Below are 22,969 nucleotides of genomic sequence, written 5' to 3' on the forward strand. Positions count from 1 at the left end.
CAGCACCAAGAGCGCACTTCCACACACACACACACACACACACACAAGTTGCTTGAAGTTTGAACGCTTAAAAAAAGCCGCGGGAGCAGGAGGACATCATACGCCTGGAACAAGATGCGCAAACATGCTCAAGCAGGACAGAGTAGACTTGATCCCAACAAGTTGGAGGAACATTTTTAAGTGAGTGCTGGTACCTGCCTGTTGAAGGGTCCCGTCCCCCCTCCCACCCCTCCCACCCCTCACACACACACACACACACACACACACACACACACACACACACACACACACACACACACACACACACACACACACACACACACACACACACACACACACACACACACACACACACACACACACACACACACACACATCGTTAACCCCTTGAATACTCCACCGGTGCCAAAGCGCTGTGCTGTGCGTAAAGACGCACGGATGGCGACCAGTTCAGGGTGCGACCCCTGTTCCAAAAAAAAAAAAAAAAAAAGACCCATTAAATATGAAACAGACTTATGTTTGGGACATTGTTCAGCTATTTGTATTAATTATGTATTTGTGCTCGTATGAAACAAACAAGGGTTCAGTGAGGGCACCAAAAACATGTGTTGGCGTTTTACTTCCACAAGAGGGCAGCATAAACCAAAGTGCCCCACATAGGCCTGGCTCGACTGTATTATGTGTTTTCTATGCATCACCACCGACCGCATGCGGGTCATGAGCCATTTCAATCCCAGGAAAAGTGTTAGTGAGCCTGCGGTCATATCAGTAGGCAACAAAATGCTGCTGTTATGTAATATAGCGACTGGAACAATTTGTTTCACAACATCCACCGTGCATCGCATACAATGGCAGAGAGAGAGAAACTTTCACTGCTTGGACAGTGACTAGTGGAAAACAATGGGACAAATTGCTGACTTTGTTAGATGGATTGCACCTAAATATTTTACTGGTGTCAATCGGCTGCGTAGTCCTTTTAAATGTTTAATGGTATCTTTTATACAGATTGCTAAGTATGGAAATCTTCAGAACACAAAATAATACATAGTAAGTGAGTGCGTGTGCGGAGTCAAATTGCTCAAATATGACAAAGACGGTATTACAAAAATAAAATAGAGATAAAAATGAAATGAAAACAAAAATAATAGATAGAATCCATTGCAAAATCATTTTACCAAAAATATAACATGGAAAAAAAATTCTAAAATTGAAGGAGCAAATGTTTGATAGTTATCCACCCTCCATTCATTTCACAGAGAAGATGATATTTGACTGTTGATGGTGTGTTAAGGGATCCAGAAGGGGAATGGCTGCATATGCAAGTGCGATGCTCACCCACTCACTCCTTCATGGTGTTTTATTTTGAGACGGGCACACAGGCTGCTCTGCTCGGGAATAGAACAGCATTCAAGTGGAATGAGCTGACATGTTCTCCCCATCTTCAGACTGAGCGCCAGTTGCCTGAGAGTGTCCGCTTTAATCACTCACACTGGCTCCCCGTGACCTAAATCCATCCCCTCTCCTTACTTATGCAATCCCTTCATCAGTGTGTGTGTGTGTTTGTGTATGGGTGCATGAGGGTGAGATTGCTACTCTAAATCTCCATTGCCCCCTTTATGTTGCTTGCATTATGCAATCAGCTTGGGCGTGCTCTATGACCCCAAGCTTGCAGGATGAGTGTGTGTGTGTGTGTGTGTGTGTGTGTGTGTGTGTGTGTGTGTGTTGATGTGTTTTCTTTATTTGTTTGCATTCTCCCTTGCTATACTTGTCTGCTCTCTCTCTCTCTCGCTACAAGGTGGCCGTGCCCACCACTGCCCGCTTCCTGCCCAACACATTGATAATACAAGCAGGAAAATATCTTGGTAAAAATCAATATTTAGAATTGTGAAGAATTGAGCGCTGATGAAAAAAAAAAAAACATTTCTCTGCAATTGCTTAACATCATCACAAAACGTCTTTCTTACAATGTGCTGGTCTCAGAAGGCTTCTTCGTCTTTTGGCACCGTTGTATCCTGACAGGAAAGAGGGGAAGAAAAAAGAATCTAATCTCTAATCTAGTATTGACGCTTTTAACCTCCTGTGAGTTTTACTTTGGGGAAAATGACTCTTGTTTCACAAGACATAAATCATCTTCCTTTATTATGAAACTCTCCTCAATTGCTTTGATTTCCATGACTCTTTAAAAGTGTGCTTTTTGGAAGGTGCTGACCCCCCCAGAAAAAAAAAAAAAAATCACTAACGCTATGTCACAGTCACTTGCTCTGCGACTCAAAGACAAATGTCTCAGCCAGATGACTCAGCTTTTCTTATGGCTCGAATATTGTTTGTGTGGGATGATGGCTCTGCTCTGCTCTGCTCTGCTCTGCATCTTCACTCCACCTTGAAAAGAAAAATAGTCATCATTGATGGAGAAAAACCATCAGCCGACTTATTTCATTGAAGACTCCAAATTGATCAAATGTGAACGGTTGTTTGTTTGATACTTGCAAGAGATCGGGTTATGGGGCTATGCTCTAAAACATGACCTCTTGAAATTCTTTGTGGACGTGTCAAGGGACATGTGTATTTGATGGGATTTCTCTTGTCACCACCTTTGACGGCTTTCACCTCATGTGACCAAACTTTTTGGATTGCACTCCAGAGGACAAGTGAAAGGCAATCTGGGGGGGGGGGGGGGGGAGTGTGACCAAAAACAACAACAACAACATTAAGAAGGGTTCAGGAGGTGCAAGAAGTGAACTTGGGGTCATGACACAAGATCAGTGGTATCACTCAGATGGATATTAGTGGCACTGTGTGTAGGGGCAGATGAGGTCTGAAGGGAGGAAGGGAGGGAGGGGTGAGGGAGGGAGGGGTGAGGTGTCTTCCCAAAGTGCAGAGCTGCAATAAGACTCTTACACTTGGACACAGTTGGCAGGAAAAGTGTGCCTCGGTACACTGTGTGCACTTGGTAACACGCACATGCGTGCAAATCATGCAGAATTATCATATAGATGCAAACGTGATGTTAGAATGCTAGCTGTTAACGTAATTTGCATTTTGTTGGAAGTCAATTTAATATTGTTCTAGTAAGTCCAAATACATCGAAAAAGATGACAGCTTAGCGCCAGGTTGTTACTTTGGGCCGAGGGAGAAAAAAAATAAAACTTCAATAGAATCTCACAGTTGCTGTTGGGTATCGAAATACCAATGTTTTCTTTTAGCATGTCAGAGGACCAGAGACTAAAATATCTTTGCACTTTAGAAGGAAGTGAAGGTTGTAATCGACCTTGTTGACATTGCAAAAAAAAACAACACAAATGATTGCTATTGTTCCTGCAGAGTTGATTTCGAAGCAGTAGAACATGTCAAATGCATGCATGCGTGCAAAAGCACACATAATTGCTCGTGATGACTCACTCATCCCCTCTCCTATATTTGGACTTCTCTCTGGGCGCAGCTAAAAAAGAAAAGCATTCAAAGAAAGAGTGTGCATTGAATTGGGTATGCCTAGCCACTCTAGGTAAGAGCAGCGTGACAACGCCATTATCACTCGGACCTGATATGGGCTTGCCGTCTGGCTTGAGTAGTAAAAAGAAAAACATTTGGGCTGACTCTACCAAAACGGTATTACTGTTTGACCAAAGACTAATTTAGCAATACACTTTGGATTTTTTGATTTTTTTTTTCTGTGAGAGCCCACCAAATTTGCCCATTGTCAACACATGGGCCCGAGAAGAGTGTGTCTCCAGTGTTACATTTCACACTCTGGTCACAAAATGCTGCCGTAAGCGAGATCCATAAATCCTGATTTTGAACATCTTTTTCAAAACACAAAAAGCAAAAAAGATGCATCATTTTCACAACCTTGAATTCCGTCCCTAATTGCTTGACTAAATTTGTTACCACTTGAGATTTTCTTAGAGTATTAGAGGAATTGAAATTCCACAAACACGAGGCTTTTTTCACTTCCCAGCCTGAGTGACTGACTAGCATCGAAAATGATGAGAAGAAATTTCAGCGGTGATGCAACAATTATGAGTCAGCATTTCACGTGGGAGGATAAGTGTCAACACCCAACAGCAGGTTCCACAAAATGTGCCGCATCATGCCGCCCACCGACAGGATTCTCCTCCATGTTGCAAGGTCACTTTGCCATTTCACATGATCTCTTCGAACTTAATACACGTTCAGCTCGTTGTTGCCGATCAATGATGACGTCACGCTCATGATGCGATTCAATTAGCGCTGCTTATTTTAGTGAGCACCTAAGGGGTCATTCCGTGGTGCACATCTGCCCACTCCAGTGGGAAGAAAAAAGAATCCAGATAGAAATAAGGCTCATGTGATCGAATCAAAAGAATCAAATATCTGAACGGACGTCATAACATCCAAATAATTTCCACATATCTTTGATATATGGCCAGGGATCTTCATGCGCTAGGCCGTGGCGTCCGACACTTTAGCCTGGTAAGAACATGGCCTCCTTTTCTCTAGTGGCTCAGGTGACTGAGTCAGCTGTGACGCATATGTGGATGGACGGATGGGCGCTGCACTCAAAGATGAGTGGAGTAGAGTGGAATGACGTTACATAGGCACTGGAGCGAGTGTCGTCTACGTACGTTTCGAGGTCAAATTGAATGTAAAAAAACAATTATTATTTTTACATTTATTTACATTATTTTTTTAAAAAATGTTTTCAATTCATGGCCTTAAAACACACTGTATATATTATTTAAAAAAAAAAAATCATATTTACTGTAATTATGACAAATACTTTCTTTAAAAGTTGCCAATACAATGTTGAAAATGTCTGGATGAACAATGTGTATGCTATGTTTTTCAAAGATGATGAAATGATACAGCAATAATTGTACAGACAGTCCAACGGGGGCAGGTGAGTGGAAACACTGAGCCAACGAAGCCATCATCTCCAGTTTCCCCTGGTTGTTCACTTGATACTAGCTGCCAGTCACCTTCGAAGCACAAAAGCCTCATGCATGATTCCCATGGGTCCCATTCTAGGTCGCATGCGCCACATCCGCCTTCACATGACGCTTTTGGCCAAGTGTAAAAACAAAGCATTCCTCTGACCATCGTCAAACGTTTGCCCGGAGGTGTTATCAGCTCCGGGTTTTATTGCATGATAGCTTCACGTGTTTTAGGGACACTTTGGGGAGATGAGCACGTGAATCGAGTAAAATCTTGAATCAAAATGGAAGTGTCAGAGGAGTAGCAAGCATTTGTGCTCTAAAGGCTGTCTGACTCAGCCACAATTCAATTGCTAGTGACATTAAGCATCGAACAACTCTATAAGCCTTTGTAATTGTTTCTGGTTTTAGCCATTTTCCTTCCAGTACTGGTTTGGTACTGGGCAGAATGCAGATGTAATGTTCCAGCTGAGTGTGAGAATGTGGACTGAATGGCCATCATTAGTCGTGGACCACAATGGCATCCAAGAGAGCCTCCAATGCACAATGGCTGTAATGAGCAACAAATCACACAAGAAAGAAAACGTGGGAAAGGAAGGAGGGCTGCCGCGATGTCGAGTCTTGAAAGTCCGCTATGCAGTGAGCGGGAATTGTGTTTTAAAAATGTATAAAAAAAAGAAAAATTATAATAATACACAATATGAAAATAAAAAATGAAATGTTGTTTCCTGTATTTACAAGAATTTGAATAAGGAGAGTTCTGGAGCAAAACAAAAGAAAGAAAGAAAGAAAGAAAGAAAGAAAGAAAGAAAGAAAGAAAGAAAGAAAGAAAGAAAGAAAGAAAGAAAGAAAGAAAGAAAGAAAGAAAGAAAGAAAGAAAGAAAGAAAGAAAGCAATATTTCCGGAATGCTCCATGAAGTGCAGGTTTCTCTTGCCTTGAAAGCATGGAGTCAGCGCGGAAACAAATCATTCTCTGGCTCGTGGCGAGAGCTTCAATTAGATGCACCACCTCCGACTGTCTAGAATTCAATTATGTAAAGAACGAGTTACGGTTGAGGGATGGAAATAAACAAGGTGCGCTCGCTAATGTTTTATTCATCTCACACACCAAAATACCTCCTGCAGAAAATACATCTGGAGCAGTCCTCCCTCCCGTGTTTTCCTCTCAAATTAGATCTGTGGCAATTTTCATATTTGCAAAATATGCTGTGACTTGATTTGTTACAGTCTTTATCTCAATCTTTTGGCCAGCAGATTTTCCAAAAAGGTGCATTGAAAGTTCATACGGTGAAACAAACAAACAAGGCTATTACGGCAATCACATTTACTGTGAGTAATCAGTCAGATCAGCGGGATTGTGAAGTGCACATGATTCCTCGTGAGTCATACAGTGGAAAGTCCATTGCTTCAAAAGCCTTTTGGAAGAGTCAAAGAAATGTTGGAATGATCACAATATTCATTGAGTGGCGTCTGCTTCAAATCGTTGTTCCATCCCTCTCAGCCAAGCATTCATAGTGTGTGGAATGAAATTCACACTTTTCCAAACAAACATTTGTATTGTTTGCTGAGCATCATTCAGAGGAAGCGCACAAATGAGCTGGATTGAAAAGCTCCAGTCGGCAGAATGATGAGAGAACTGACCTTCCCTTCTATGGTGGCTCGCTCATTGCACCTCAAAGGCCTCACAACAAATGATTCATGGGCTCATATACATCCTAGGCCTCACACACACACACACACACACACACACACACACACACACACACACACACACACACACACACGCACACACACGCACACACACACACACACACACACACACACACACACAAAGTGAATGGGTTACCTCAGAAGGTTAATGCACGGAAAGATGGAAGGTGACACCTCCCAAACGCAGGCTCTCGTCTCACAGCCAATGAGAGAGCCCCATACTCCTTTCTAATGATGATGAAAACCCGAAATCCTATCCAGCCTCTTACGTGCTAAGACAGAAAGCAGCAGCTGCTCATTTTCTGCTGATCATCACAATGTAACTATTGATTTGCAATAGCTATTAAACTTGGGAACATCATCTCAGACAAAGAAAAATCCCATAAGGTGATGAGAACATAAAATTGATGTACAGTAGAACCTGTTCAAAATGTAACTGCTGACCATTTGGCAAATCTTCTATTGTTCTAATATTCTATGATTTACGAACTGAAGTATAGGGTGGAGGCAAAGGTATAAAACCTCATCAGATGGGTCAATACTGCTCTTTGAGAGGTGGACTGACATTAAGGAGTATTGACCCAAAAGCGCTGATCTGAAACTGACATATTTCCCAGCAGCGCTTAGCTTAGCTTAGCTTGCCTTGCCCTTGAGGATTCTTGCAATCAGCACAGATGTGAATCCTTCCAATTCCACGTTGACCTTTCACAGGCAAAACCTTGTCACGCATCCCACTGACATTTATTCCCAGCGAGTGAAATATTAAAACCATGGGAGATGAGTGCAAAGAGTGCGCCAGTCCCCTCGCCATCATAAATGAAACATGGCTGTGAGGCCATGATGTAGGCTCAGCGTCAACTAACAAAGACTTTTTTTTTTTTTTCCCATCCAAGTACTATAAAAGTCACCTCACATGCTCCCTCACACTCGAAGCGTGAGGGAGAGCAGATGGAAGGAAGTTAGTACGCATCCCATCTGTTCATTGTGCACCCATCTCATCACATCTTCCATCAACCATTACCAGACCAAAACAGACACCTAATAGTGATAAATGCTTTCCTCACTGTGCCATTTATGGACTTATTCCTGAAGTAGTGCCTCAAGAACTTGCAGAGATAAATAGATTCCTGTCATGTCATTTCATTACTCAACGAAACATAAACATGATTTGTTTCAAGGTTTGGTCTTTTTTGCCTTTCCCATCGTGTCAGTATTGTTCAATTACAGGCAAAAGTTAGTTTGTGCTTGACTGCAATCTTATCTCTACTGTGCACGGGAACCAGTTACACAAATATCCACTCAGCAGAGATTAGAAAGGAGACTGCGCCTGGCTTTCCTATTATTAGAGGAAAGGTTTGCTAGGGAAGAGCTCCAGGGAATTGCTGAGATTCAATTACACAGCCAAGTATTGAAACTAGGGAGAAGATATTCGGGGATGATATCTCAACCGTGTGCAATAGGTAGATATAAACTTCACTTTCGACTAAAGACATGATTTCTTTGTCCTCCAATAATTGATGACAGAAAAAGGTGACTAAGCATAGTGCATATTTCAAATCTTTGAAGGGTTTTTCATCACGGCCCTCCGATGCGACAAAAATGAGTTTGACTCCCCTGCTCTAAATTCATATTCACTGGCTCCTTTTTAAAATGATGGGAATGGCAATTGGTATTTTTCAGAGAAAATCACTGCCTGCTCTTGGGAAAATAAATGAGACCAATGTGACTGAGCGTAAAAGAAAAACCGAGCAATTTATGGCCCAAAACAATCAGCTGAATTATGCTAAAGGCTCAACAGTGCCAGGGGGAGCTGCATAGCTTTTTTTTAATTAGGTCTACCAATTCACTTCCAATAACTAGTTTGTTGGTGCTACTGAACACTGCAAAACAGATAAATATCATTGATACAAATATATATAGATAGGGGAAAATGAAAATGGTCTCCTTTCATTTTCCACATGAAAATACACGCATACATGTGAAAGACACCAAATAGTATTGCTTTTAATTTCGATCTTCAACTCTCACGAAACGGTTGATGTGAGAATTCAAATGGGAAAAAGGCTGAAAAGCCCTCTAGGTCACCAAGGAGATCTTTCCCCAAGTGTGAAATTTCCTAGTCTATCCACGTTGCTGCCCTCACCTATTGTTTCCGGACTGAAAGAAAAAGAACAAGCTTCTGAAATGAGTTTCCTCTTCAGGGTGTCCAGGACCTCTTTTGGAGGTGAGAAGCTTGGTCATTCGTGAGGGGAATCTCGTAATGATGCCACCTGGGTGATTCCCTGGTGAGGTGTCCCACTGTTAGGAGATGGCCCCGGAAATGACCCAAAACAAGATGAAGACACAAAATGTATGATATGTTTAGTTGATATAAAAATACCCCCAAAAAAATCCCTCAAAACAGAAGTCCTATCTCATTATTTGCTTTCCCTTGAATGTGTAAGATACATATTTGCATTTTAGACTGCTGCTGTCTGACACACTCATTCATCTTTTTTTTTTTTTTTTTTCCCAGGCTAATGGAAATGCGTAGGGGTACTCGTGACGATTTCAAAACAGCCGATAGATAATGCATCGTGATTGGTGACACCATTATTTCCTGTTTGGAAGCTTCAGAAGATGTAGCTGGAAATAAGCTAAATGCATGATTTCATCCATTTTCCATCATTTCCCATTGGTGGAATTTCTCTTTCTTCTATACAAGCAGCTATCATCAGAAAAAGTCAAGGAAATGGTTGTCATGGCTACAGATTTTGCCTGAAATGTATTTATGAAAATGTCTCTCCCGGCTTTGTCTGTGTCCGAGTACACACACACACACACGCCTGCTTTTCAAGCTTCTCTTCATGCCTTAGCTTTGAGGATTGCGTGTATTTGCATAGGCATTGCTGGCAGGTGGGCGGCTCTCTTGGTGGAGAGTCAAGGATTCTCCTCGGATGACGCAGACAGGTCTATTTTTAAACCTATCCAAGTATGTGCGACACCCTTCAACTGTGCCTGCAAACCAAAACAAACCATGTGGAACGGATACCTTGCGTACGCCTTGCGAGGCCGCCATTCTGTAAGCTTGTTTTGGGTCTTTTCATTATTACCGTATTTTCCGGACTATAAGTCGCATTTTTTTTAATAGTCGAGCCAGGAGTTGTGATTTATAGTCCGGAAAATACGGTATTAAGTCATAGCGACAAAGCTTTCTTTTTAGGCTTGTGAGAGCAATGAAATATGGATTGATGCGGTGCTTTTAGCCTGAACGCGGAATAAGAATAGGACAGAATGGATGATCCGCACTAAAATGACTCAAGTTGTATCCTGGCCAAACACGGAGCAGCCTGGATTGATTGAAGTCTCGCTATTGGGGTTTATCATTAGATAACACAGGCTAGTTAGTGTCAGGCCTTCCTTTTGGTTCCTGGTTATGTATTTTTAATCAAGTCTGCAGCTCCCAGTCACGCGGCACTCGGTATCTTTGGCTCACGTGCCCAAATCCCAAATGACATGCAGGTGGTTGTGAAGAAGTGATTTGTTTTCAAAGTAGTGCTTGTTCACTTCAAACCAAAAATAAAACCTGCCCTAGCTGCTTCCTTGCATGAAGCATTAGAAAAAAATATTGAATAAGGTGAGTGGACAAGATGGAGTCACAGCAAGGATAACACCTCCCCCCAATCTTGGGAGTTTCCCAGCACCATCTGTGGGCCTGAGATGTTCATGCTTGTTTGGATTGTACTGAAAGTCTGCTTTGCATATTGTTTCTCATTAGGGAACAAGAATCGTTTGCTCGTCTGTTTTGACGACCGAGTCGATTACGGCGGTAGAGATTTTGCCAAAATTGCTCGTAAGAGCTTTGACTTGCATTTTGCTTACAGGTAACCTTCCGTCATGTCATTGTGATAGCACATGAGCCTCTATTATTAGCTTGCTACGTGTGCTATAATATTCCAAATATTTAGGCAGGCAAAGAGAATAGAGTTGACAAAATCTTCCAACTGTAGTTTCTTTTATTAAAAAGACCAGGGTGCAAATATGAAAAATAATAAAGACAAGCATATACTTTTGAAGCATTTAATACAAACTTAACAATATAAACTATTTCAGTCCCTCTTGACATGTAAGACACTGACTCAAAATACTTTGTTATACCGTATTTTTTTCATCAAGTATTGCACAATGTAGGTACAAAATTAATATCCATACAATTACATTTGTTTTCCATAGTATAGCAAAATCTTCAACCTCTTAAAAGAAAATACAATTCATCTTTCAGAAATAGCAAATTTTCCTACACTTAATTCCACCACTAAAGGAATACTCTGTACACAATCTTCAGAATATCTGGTGTATTTTTTTTTTTTTTTTTTTTTTTAAAGATGGATTTCTTGAACAAGTCTTTAAAAAAGAAAAAAGAAAGAAAAAGCTGCTGCAGCCATCACAGATCACTGGAGTAGTAAAAAGATATAAATGCAACACCATGTCATAGAAACAATATATACTCTGATATCTTACAAACTTTGTACTAAATTAAATTATACAATTAGAAAAAGACCAAGTGACCCCACTTAGTAGTGCCAATTCATAAAAATCAGCTTGCAAAATACTGTAAGAGGCCAAAACTCCAAGCTTGTGGATTGTTGTTTTTTTTTTTTTCATTTTTTTGAGAGTATTTTCATCAACATGGTAAAAAATAAAAGACTATTGTGCTCAGTTGGCAAAAAGAAAAGCAATAACGCATGATGAATTGAAGTAACCAAGCTTGAATGTGTTTGTACAACAAGCTTCTCCGAGTAGAAAACAATCTCAAGGGCTTCCAGTAAGCAAACCCTTGGGCACATGCGCTTGCTTGCTTGCTTGCTTGACGAGCACTCCAGTTTCCAAAGTGTGCCTTTTGTTTTTCTCTCTTCCGAGCCAACTTAGTTTATAAATAAAACTGGCGTGGTGACTTTTAGTTAGCCATGACGGGCTGGAATTGCTGGTTAGAATACTGCATGGCGCTCAGACTGAAGTTGAGGCCATCCACCAGGGACTTGTCGTTGAGACTTCCGTAGGCCGCAAACACGTCCAAGGCGTTGTTGTACGGCAGCCCCAGGGAGGCCTCGGCGGGAAACGCTGGCCCGCCGGGACTGCTTTGACTCGGCAGGTTGGGGAACACAAACTCCTTGGCGTTGGGGGACAGAGCCGAGGGCTGCTTCTGCTGCTGCTGACTCAGGCCCAGCCCGTACAGCGAGTGCATGGAGGTGGAGATGGCTTTCTGCTTCAGCAAGGAGTTGACATTCAGACCCAGGTTGCCAATGGGCGACGACCGCGCCGCCGCCGCCGCCGCCTTGTTGCTAGCGCCGCCGTTGGCGCCATTGTTGCCGCGGCCGCTGCTTTTCATCTTGGTGGAGCCGAACTTGGTGGCGGCAAAGGTGGCGGTGGTGAAGGTCAACGGCTGGGCCGAGCGCGGCACGAAGGAGGGGCTGACGGCGGCCGATTGCCCGAAAGGAGGGGAGGGAGAGCTGGACTCCGACAAGGCCCCGACGGGCTCGGCGATGGGCATAAAGACTTGGGCCTCGGGATTAAAGCTGTTCTTGATCTCCTTGTCAAGCTCGGAACCGTTCTCACTGCTATCATCCACATACAGCACCTTGACGGCTCCCTTCTCACCGATCTGGTAGGAAACCTCAAAGGGGTCAATCCACACGCTAAGGTCCTGAGGGAGGTTGTTGCGGACATCTTCTATGGCCAGCCCGCTCTCTTTAGCGGCCTGCTCCACAACCGGGTCCACTTTCTCCCCTACATGGATGCAGCGGTAGCCCGAGCCTTTGTACGGCTTATCCGGATACCAATGGCCTTCGTATTTTTTCCTCAGCAAGCTCTCCAGCTCCTCGCCAAAGATATTCACACGTCGTCGAGGGAGTTTGTTGTATAGATAGGAAATAATAAAGTTGAGTGCTACTTGAATTTCAAGCTGCATAGCTGCTTCGCTGGCGACGAGGTTTGAGTCTCGGTCGTTGGTCGAACCCCGCGGCGCCGCAAAAAACAGAAAAGAAAAAAATTCTTCGAGGCAGCAGTGACCGATGCGATGGAAAGGTATAGATTGACTTCTTGTGGATCAAATGAATCTCTTTCCTGAAACGTGGCGAGGTTCTGGTTCCTGAAACATAAGACAAGTCACTTTTAGTACCTCAACTCGTACATTTGGGGAACAGAAAATGTTTGACATCTATAAAACGACCTATTTAGGAAGAGGGAGCAGTCCCGCGTCTTGAATAGCAACAGTGAGTTTGCAAATACTGCATCTCGCTCTCTCTCTCTCTCTCTCTCTCTCTCTCTCGGCCCCTCTATAAATAAGCCATTGAGTCACCAAGTGTGTCAACAGTGTTCCTCGTGTGACAGAATAAAGGCGAGCGTTTGCAAACGGAAAGTGCGCAATAATCACGCGGATGTTGAAAACATGTCAGGACAAAACGCCGAGTTAAACATCTTGCTTGGGGTGGATCCTCCTTTCCTCCCTCCCTCCTTCCTTCGGCGCTTAGCTCCAACAGGACACAAGGGCAAATGCTGTCATTACATAATCAAGTGTGGCTCCTCGACGTGCATCTTTTAGAAAGAGCTTTGCTTTTTTTTTTTTTGTCTTGCATGACAATGTCGAAATTAGCATCACAAGCATTAGCAACTTGCCGTGAGGGGTGTGAACGCCCGTGTAGCATACTTTGTGTGTGTGTGTGTGGGGGGGGGGGGGTGATTCATTTATCTATTTTTAATAATCTACAGTGAGACGATGCTGTATGAGTAGCGAGTCAAGGTTTATCATTGACAGAGTCATTGATTAAAGGTTCGAGGACGCCCAAAGGGAGAAAAAAAAAAAAAAAAGTCACGTATGTAGCTTGGTGGTCGGTGCTAGAATATTCGACAAATGCTGCTGCGTGCCCAACATTTAACAGTCTGCTGTCACTCATTCAAAAACTACAAGAAAATAAACACTGAAGTAGTTGTTCTTGTTAATTATGACACCGCTGCGTTTGACTTAAGATGTACTTACATGGAAAATGACAGTAGGTCCTTCTTGCAAGAGCAGGCTTCCGCTTGGACGACTTGAAAAGTGCACGAAGAAATGATTATGTCGACGTGTCGAGATTCCAGGCGCGTTTCTTTCTTTCTTTCCTTTTTTCCTTCCTTCGCTAGCTTGATGTCGATCCACAAAACGTGCTGAAATTGCAGCCTGGGAGTTTGTACAACTCTGTCCTTTAAAGAGTGATGGCGACTTGTTTATATAGTATCCCTCCGCCATCGACAAGGAGGAGGTGGCGATGCGGCTCACAGAGGTCGACACCCGGCAGAGCGATTCCATTGGCTAAACAAATTACGTCACCGGCAAACCATCAAACGCTGGCTTCTGATTGGATAATGTCTTGCTCAATCAACATTTGCATTGGTTTGCCATTTGATGCGCTGCGCACTATTTTTGCTTGATTTTGAGTCATTCAAAAGCTGCAACCAAAGCATCATATCAATAAATAAATGAGATTTTATGCAATAGCAAGGTGATTAGATTGTAAAGTTGATCACTGCCATGTGTGACTCTGACACAAACTTCTTTAAAATGAAGGTTACACCATGGGAGATTTGTTTCTGAAGAATCAAAATCCTTGTGATTGTTTCAGATCAAACTTCAGACTTTGAAAGCAAGCCATATTTTCAATGACAGCCTGTCATTGTGGAAGAAGCACGCGTGCACACATGACACGCACCTGTCTCAAGTGTTTTCTTGCTACCCAGAAATGACACACACCTGTCCTGTCAAGTGTTTTCTTGCTACTCAGAAATGACATTTCCATGTTCCAAGAACCAACAGTAGCCACAGACGACATTCTTTTCCATGCACAAGATGAAATAAAAGAGATGGGAGTTTGTACTTGCTGGATGTGAAAAGTGATTCAGATGAAAAATGAATCTTGGCAGCATTATGCTACCTTTTCACACACACACACAGCAGCTGAAGAGTGCAGCTAGGGCTTAAGTTCTCCCATGTCAGCCGCCACAGTCTGTTCTTACCTAACATGGGCTCCCGCACTCCCGTGTTTGCACAATAAATACAATGCCGGCCGGCCGGTAGCACTGCCAGGGAGACAAGCCGGCCGGGCGAGGAGAAGCTTAGAAATCAATAGCGTGTCCTCATTGCAAAATGGTACTATCAAGTTTCTATTAGTCAACTAAATTACATGAATCATATTCAAATTAGAGGACGGTTTCCTACTTTTTTCCCCACTTATGGAGGCGGCGGAATTTCATAACCACATTTTATTGAATCAGTCTTGTGTTCTTCGACAGACTAGCTGTTTTTTTGTTGTTGCTCATAGTAGATGCTACTGAGATTTTGGGACAGCCAGTATTATGCACGCTTCAAACATGCTATCACTCTACCCTGCTAGCCACAAAGTTTCCTTTTCTTGTTTTAAAACTAGCTTTTCCATTTGAGTTGGCATCCCAAGCGATATAGCACAATGAGGTCCCGGATGATTTTTTTGCTCATTCTCCCACTTTCTATTGGCAGTATGTGAGTGTTAGTCTTGGCTAGAGGCAGGTAGAATAATAATCCCACAGCATGCCTAACAATGACTTATTTGTTATTCCCCACTAGAGAACGGCGAGTGAGCAAGGTGAACATTTCCTTCTGTTGTCGAGAGGAAGGGACTCCGCTAATGAAGGGAGAGATGTTTTAGCACGCACCATTCATGCAAATTTTTCAAGTCAAGTAAGTCCACATGGACATTTTTCTATAGTCTCAATGCTGTGAAAGCCTTTCCTCCCTTTTTGGAGCTTGTATTTAATAGTATGCAAATATTATGCATATTGTTGGTGGTTTTGCATCAGGCATGTAAATCAAAAGGAAAAAAAAATAAATAAATGGAATTAGGACAGTGTGAATCTGCTTGTTTACAAGCAGGAATTGAAACATCCATGGAAATATGTTAATTTAGTGTCGCTGAGCCGATAGAGACAAAATTCAATAATAAAAACTGTCACACGCCGAATTCATTTCTCTTGGTTGTTTGTCAAGTAGTGAGAGCACAGATGGATTTATTATAGCGTGCCTACAAAATATAGCTCCAATCTTTTCTTTCTTATTGAGTGCCATTTATTGGTTTCATGGCTTTTTCAAAAAGAAGAAACACCAAGCAGATACAGGAGAGTTGGCCTTCCTTTTATCCGGATACATTTGGAGGACATCTTGTGGTTTTACACATGTAAAAATGAGTGGCTATTTTTTTTTTTTCAATCAACTGTTTGTGTGCTGCATATCTTTTGAAAAGATGGCCAAGAGTTGAACCTTAGTTTTTGTCAGACCATAACACATGTTCTCACATACATTTGGGAGATTTCAAATATCTAGCCAGGTTCTTTCTGAAATAGGACTTCACCTGAACCCATCCATCCATAACCAAGACATATGAAGAAGATGGGCCATTAGGCTACTTACCAGAAGTGTTGAGAATGGTCTTGACTGTTTTCCATGGCTTCAAAATTCTTTTTTTGTCTGTGTGCTGGTTTTGCGTGGCTGAGGACTCGAAGGGAAGGGAAGCAGGAAGGCAAGACACCAGATTTAGCAACCTGATGAGACGAGGAACACCTAAGCAAGACACCAGTGAGCTGATTGGTGGACACAACCGGGTTAACGAGAACAGGTGGACGGACGCAAAACCTAACGAGACAGACGTGAAATAAACAGCCAATCGTGATCCTCGGTGAAGGCGTCTTTTTCTGCTCTGTTGCCGGTGGTCAATAAGTATTCAGAGCAGTTGGGTGGTGATAGCAATGGAAGATTACGCTGCTGGCTGGAATTTACAGCTTCACGCACACATGCACAAGCATCTGCTTTCTTCTCTTCTTCAAATCAAGCAAGCAACGGCACAGACACTCTCCTCTATGATGATGTTAGCAGACAGTGATTTATTACCAGCATGGTTTCCAAGTTGAGAAAAATGGAATTAGCTCCCAGTCATTTGATATTTGAGATGGCTTCTTGAGTTTTCACCTCCAGTCAGATTCCTATCCAGCCATCTCAAGGAGACTAGAAGGTTGCACAAACGATGCTCTTCTCATGGAAATAAATACCATCGGGGCTCTTTGATTTCATGTGGGAGGATTGTGTCATGAATCAGAAGTAAGACGCATTAAGCTTCATAAGAGCGGGCATGAAATGCAACAAAAGCATCTTATGCTCAGAAACAAACAAAACATAGCAGAGGTCACACACATGGATGGAATTCAATCACTGGGAGAGAGGAATAGACAGGAATTCTTTCAAATGAATTACAATTGAGGGAAAAAGAGCAAAATGATTCTCAAATGAGAGCAAGCATGTGGCAGCAACATGCATCCTATCGTCGGCAACATTCGCATAGAAAAGCCTTAAAAGCGCTCATTTCACATGGACTCCCGGAACCTTCTTGTGAAAAGTTCTGCTGTTTGTCATGAAATGATAGCAACTATTTTTATACACACACCAATAATAAATGACAACATCCAGTCCCAATGGCCATGATGATCAAAAATGGTACATTTCTGGTCAAAAATATAAAACAATAAAATGAAAAAAGTAAGTTTACTTCGAAGCTCCTGTCTGTATTTATGGCCCATACAAAGCGACATAGTGAATAATATAATCGAAATGGAAGGGATGCCACCTCTCCATCAGCATCAGCATCAGCCATAAGCAGCAGTTCCATTAGCCAGTGCTTTCTGGATCACGGAGCTGAGCTGACACAGTGCTGCTGTTGGCGTAACAAGAGAGGCTCCAGCCATATTTCGCTGATCAATGTCCTTTGATACAAATGGCCAAAGGTGATAGGATAGACAAAAAAAAAAAAGCCTGAGAATAGGGGAAAAAAGAGCCGCTGTGGATATTTAAAAAAAAAAAAAAAATAAAAAGGTGTTTTCCCGGCCCGCCTGCATGAATGCAACTATCAGCAGCTCAATGTTGTGACATTGCTGTTTGGCTTGAAATTTCCACTGAGTGCAGTTCAGACTGTGTCACATTCAGGTCATTTGCATCAATTGTTCTTTGAGCTCCATTTTTGACATTGCTTTTGTGGAGGACACAACAAAACATGGATGGAAATAGGCTCCAATATTATCATCATGATCATTCCAACCGTAGATAGACAAATGACTTTATTGACATCCACCAGTGTATTACTGGTTGACAGTTTGCGGCAACGGTGTTATATAAGGCACCTTTTGCCCGAGCGGGGTCAGCTGCCCTGCCCTGCCCTCATATCTCCCAGCCAACGTCATGAGTGTTTTGGTTACGTCACCGTGTATGAATGGAACACACAAGGCTAGTTCAGTTCTCAGCACAATGCAGGCTAGTTGTGTCAATCCCATAAAGCTGCTGTGTTGGGAAATATCCATCACAAGATCTATTTCTGCACGGACAGCTTATCTCCAAGTGTGTGACGTAGCTTGAGCTGTTTTCTTGTGACTTCATTCAAAAAGTCATGTTTTCATAAGGCTATATTTTTATTGGAATGTTATTGAATTGTCCTTCTCCTGGTGGTAGAAATGAAAACATGAAGAGCTTGATGGAGTGAAGCCTCTCCCACTGCGCTGTTTGCAAGCACATGCCTTCGCTTGGAAAAGAGCCAAATATTGGGAAGAATGTCACAGGGAAGTGGTGGGGCCGTTCCACGCCCGTGTGAAAAGTCATTCATCACAAATTGGGCCGGATCAAAACGGGAGGTCAAGGAAGGAACCCAACCATGCGTCATCACATCACTGCTATGGAAACATTGTCACGTATACGTAGAATATAGGACGAATATCTATATATTTTTTTTACTAGCTGTCACCCATCATGACCCCACAGTTGAATAGTGCTTCAATAACATGTTCTCGACCTCTCAGCATTCTGTCACAGTATGATGGCCCAACATTTGGAGTCATGCCAGTACAAACAGCTTGGACAAACCTGCTTTCAGAACAAAGTCCATGGGAGAGGGAGAGAGAGAGAGAGAGAGAGAGATAGTGGTGTTGCATGTGGCTATGCGGGCCGGGCTTCCATGATAAAGCGGCACGTGCCTCAATTTAGTTAAATACGCCTGATGCAACTATCCACCAAAAGACAAAATACTTTGTCATATTTCTTTGATAGAACATTTCAACAATGGACTTGAGAAGAAAGTTTGCACGAGGCAATTGGCAGTCTTTTCAGCTCATTCCTCACTGGTCCGTGTTATGATATTCATTTCTAATTTGACTGTCACGGCGTCAAGCTCAAAGCTCTGAAATGAAGTTTGGAAGAATTTCAATAAGAACTGTAATTATACACATTTTTTGGGTGTGCTCAAACATTTCAAAGCACTTTGTTTCATATTCTCCAAAGTGCATATTTAGAATCAAAATATAACGATTAGAAAGCCCACTAGAAGGAAAAAAAAAAAAAACATTTTCGAGTCATTTTCCTTAACTTTGTTTATCTCTATATAGACAAGTTCAAGTTTTTGCACTCTTTCTCTATATTTGGTTCCTCAAAGGGGACATTCAGAAAATCCGACTAAACGTTTGTGTATTTACACTAACAAGTAAATCTTTTTATTTCTGAAAATCCCTAAAAAAAAATACCCAAGATGCTGAAAAACCTCCTATAGCAGTTAAATGAGAAACTTCACGAGTGTTTCTATTCATTAAAAGATGTGTGTGTGTGTGTGTGTGTGTGTCTGTATACTAATGGACTGAATTAAAGCTCGGCAATAGTAAGAAACACATATTAAGTTGTTCAGTAGTTCCTGTGGGTATATATGGAAAGTTTGATCTCATTATTAAGAGTTAACTGCCTGCAACTTTATGTTGAGTCTCACAGCTCCCATTAAGGAGTGAATGCCTGCAGTAGCCACTGAAAGCAGCTATGTAGAAGCTACCTGACCAAAGTTAAACGACAACTCGGGCAAATTATTCTAGCGCAAACAATGGACGGTCAACATTGGCTATTAAGTTCATTCATTAGGACTTTTAATAAGGTGTGCTGTCTTCACTTTTAAATTGAAAATTAAAATAGCTAGAAATCTTGGCAAGTATCTGATTTCAAAAGGAGTTCTTCATCCGCTACACTGGATATCATATCATTGAAGGAAACTATAACGAGGATGACAAAAATGAATTTGACCAAGTGTATTACGTTGGTGTTGGAAGAGAAATTTGAAATCATTGTTTTCCTGTTACTGCCTAGAAGAATAAAAGCTGTTCCGACAACTCCGTGGCCTTACGAGACCGTAAAATAGGTTGCAATAAAACGCTTCAATTTGGAAGCCCGACTTGTAATCTGGCCCGTCCAGCTGCTTTAGACATTAATGAGAATATGATTGATCATATGAGAGGTAATTGAAATTGATTCGTCATTTCATCATCTTTTCCAGCATGCAGTGAAAAGTGACAATGGGCATTATGGTGACTGGACACCAATCCAAAGAAGAAGCTTACTCTTCTGCGCCAAGTCACAAACTCACATCTGGCACCAAGGAAGGACACGTTATGACAGGAAGTGGATTAGGTTTGCACATCTTTAATCTGCAAATCCACAGATGGGACGGACGGACGGAGATCACGGCAGCAGAGATGCGGCCAGCTGTTGTGGAGGCTTTGCCAGATAAGGGAGGTTCAGACTCTCCTCGCAGCATAGTTGTGTGCAAAGTCTATTAGCGGGCAGTGATGCCATGGGGCCGCTTTGATTGCTTGGGCATAAATTGGCCTTTTCCAGTTGCTATGATGGCCGTCCTGGTTGCTTGGCAGATGGATGGATGGATGGATGGATGAAGCGCGCCATCAGAAAGCTTACAGCCCCCTTGAGTTTGCCTTTCAAAGCTAATTCCTTTCCGGCTTCAATGAAGCAAGAACATTTTCCATGGGAAGAACATGACCTGAAAAAACAAAGCGATTTAGACATGTCAAAATATAAACACCCCCCAGAACCATGTTGTATTTCTGCAAACAACATATTTATTACCATGCAAAATACAAAAAAAATCTTTCATGGACCAGAAAAAAAATGAAAGAAAAAATAAAATATATATATATATATATATATATATATATATATATATATATATATATATATATATATATATATATATATATATATATATATATATATATATATATATATATATATAAACTGAAATCAAATGACATGAATATATATAACAAACAACTAAATCTATATAAATAACTATACTAAACCCAAGGCGCAGCTTTCAGTATTTAATATTCATATTCAAATCATCTGTAAAAGTTGCAATTGAAGAAATAAGCTTCTGCCAATCACAGATATGGAGAGAGTCAATAACACTTCTTTGACATGTACTTGAAAAAGACTCTTTCCACATCACACTCCTGTCCTAGTTTGGATGAGATAATCAATCTTGAAATGCAAAGTGCCTCAAATAAGAATGTGTATGCATGATTTGGGATTCTATTTTGACAATACTGTGAACTCAACAGCCTGGGGCAAATTAGCGGTGATATATTTCATCTTCTCTTTGCCAACAGTCATCGGGAAATCTGAATTTTTATCAGCTAAATGAAGTCTGCTGAAATAACTGAAATAGGAGAGGCTTTTTTTTTTTTTTTTCTCAATGCATTTTGGTGCTATTTAGCAGAGTTGCTATTTTCAGCGAAAGCACGGGCAGCCAGGCATGAGATGAGGCTCATTAGACTTCAAAAGTAGCCGCTTGATCATTCCACTTCACCGCTCATGAAAATCAATGAAGACTTTCAAACACATGAGAATGGAAAACACAACTTGAGCAACATATAAATTCTTTCTGATCATACAAATATAAGCTTCCAGTTGCTATGTTTATTTTGTCACGTGGCCTGGTATCTTTTTAAGCTTTGATTGCTCAGTCACAAGGTCCACAATCAGACGAGTTGATAACAGCAATATTGAAAAGACTCAGTCAGTCAGTACTCCACTTGTGCAGCAGAGCAGACTCCACAGATGGATGGATGGATGGATGGATGGATGGATGGATGGATGGATGGATGGATGGATGGATGGATGGATGGATGGATGGATGGATGGATGGAAGGAAGGAGTGAGCTAACCTCCTTCCGCTATCACAAACCAGGCCATAATTGGACTTGATTGCTAAAGATTGCAAATGGGGAAACTGGTTCTGGTCAAAACCGGGGATGAAATTCCACACGTATGAATGTGACATGAAAGCATGCTTCGACTATTTGGGGAAAGGAAGTGAGAACAGGCCCTGAGGAATTCAAGCTAATGGTACAACATTCATTTTCTTGACATGACCATACATGGAGGGAGGCGCACCAATGTAAATACATACAGCTTTAATCTGGCCACCATATGGGCGGGCGGGCGGGCTAATGAGGATCAGTAGCAGGCAGATATGTGCCAGTATTAGCACAGACGCTAACACAACTAATCGTCCTAACTTTCTAAGTGCTTCTCTGGTGTAACCACACACACACACACACACAAGCTGACCTCAATCTTCCCTCCTCTGGACGGACGGACGGACATAGGTTCATCACGCTGTGGTTCCATCATTCATCAAGTGTGCTGTTCAAGACACAATCATTCCAAATGATCATTTGCAAGCTCTCTCTATATATATATACATTTGCAATGACCTCACTACAGACAGGTTCGATGTCAAATCAAATGTTGCAAGTTTGTGGTGATGATGAGGGTTGTCAAATCAAATCATCTCAAAATGGAATTATTTTCCTTTCTTTTCATATGTCAGCATGCCACGTGCAAGTGGAACTCTCTTCTCTGCCTGCCTGGCTGCCTGCCTGGCTGCCCTCCAACTGCAAGCACTCCTGAGTAGACATGACGGGAGCTGCAGGGAAGGTCAAGTTGTAATGCACCCTCCTCCACCAACACACACACACACACACACACACACACACACACACACACACACACACACACACACACACACACACACACACACACACACACACACACACACACACACACACACACACCAAAGTCTGGTCTCCGTGGAAACTGCTACCTCTCATTTCCATGCAAGATAATGTTTTCTGACTCATCCAACACAATCAGCAGAATAACAACAGCCGTTATTTCGTTTTAGGAGAAGCTTGATTTTCAGCCAGCAGGCTAATAGGTGGTCACGTTCATTTACATATGTGCTGCAGAGAACTAATAGCACCAAAAGCACGAGCATGCAGATTGATTCCATTTGTATTTTGTTGTTTCCATTGCTCCACAGTGTCCTTCACGGCCGTTCTTCCTCACTTATAAATGTTTGATGATGCCGTCAGCTGCTCTCCAATATTGTTTTGACAGTCTACCAATTGAAATGTACAGTTAAGTGGGAGGATTT

The 22,969-nt window shown here is 42.0% G+C and overlaps 1 protein-coding gene across 4 annotated transcripts; it reads right to left on the minus strand.

Moving 5' to 3' along the window:
* Positions 1 to 10,665: 10,665 nt before the first annotated feature.
* tob1b (transducer of ERBB2, 1b) lies at positions 10,666 to 16,237 on the minus strand. Of its 4 annotated transcripts, none has more exons than XM_085904302.1 (3): positions 16,075 to 16,230; positions 13,636 to 13,802; positions 10,666 to 12,747 (listed from the first exon to the last, which is right to left on the minus strand). In XM_085904302.1, exon 3 carries the CDS (start codon positions 12,565 to 12,567, stop codon positions 11,557 to 11,559), a length of 1,011 nt encoding a protein of 336 aa, XP_085760428.1. In that variant the 5' UTR covers positions 12,568 to 12,747; positions 13,636 to 13,802; positions 16,075 to 16,230; the 3' UTR covers positions 10,666 to 11,556. The 4 variants fall into 4 exon arrangements, with proteins under 4 accessions (XP_085760428.1, XP_085760429.1, XP_085760427.1 ...); XM_085904303.1 differs by having other exon boundaries at positions 13,636 to 13,687; positions 16,075 to 16,226; XM_085904301.1 differs by having other exon boundaries at positions 13,636 to 13,838; positions 16,075 to 16,226.
* Positions 16,238 to 22,969: the final 6,732 nt, after the last annotated feature.

This window comes from Syngnathus leptorhynchus, chromosome 22 (assembly GCF_054491065.1).
Source record: "Syngnathus leptorhynchus isolate UIUO chromosome 22, UIUO_Slep, whole genome shotgun sequence".
Lineage (NCBI taxonomy): Eukaryota > Metazoa > Chordata > Actinopteri > Syngnathiformes > Syngnathidae > Syngnathus > Syngnathus leptorhynchus.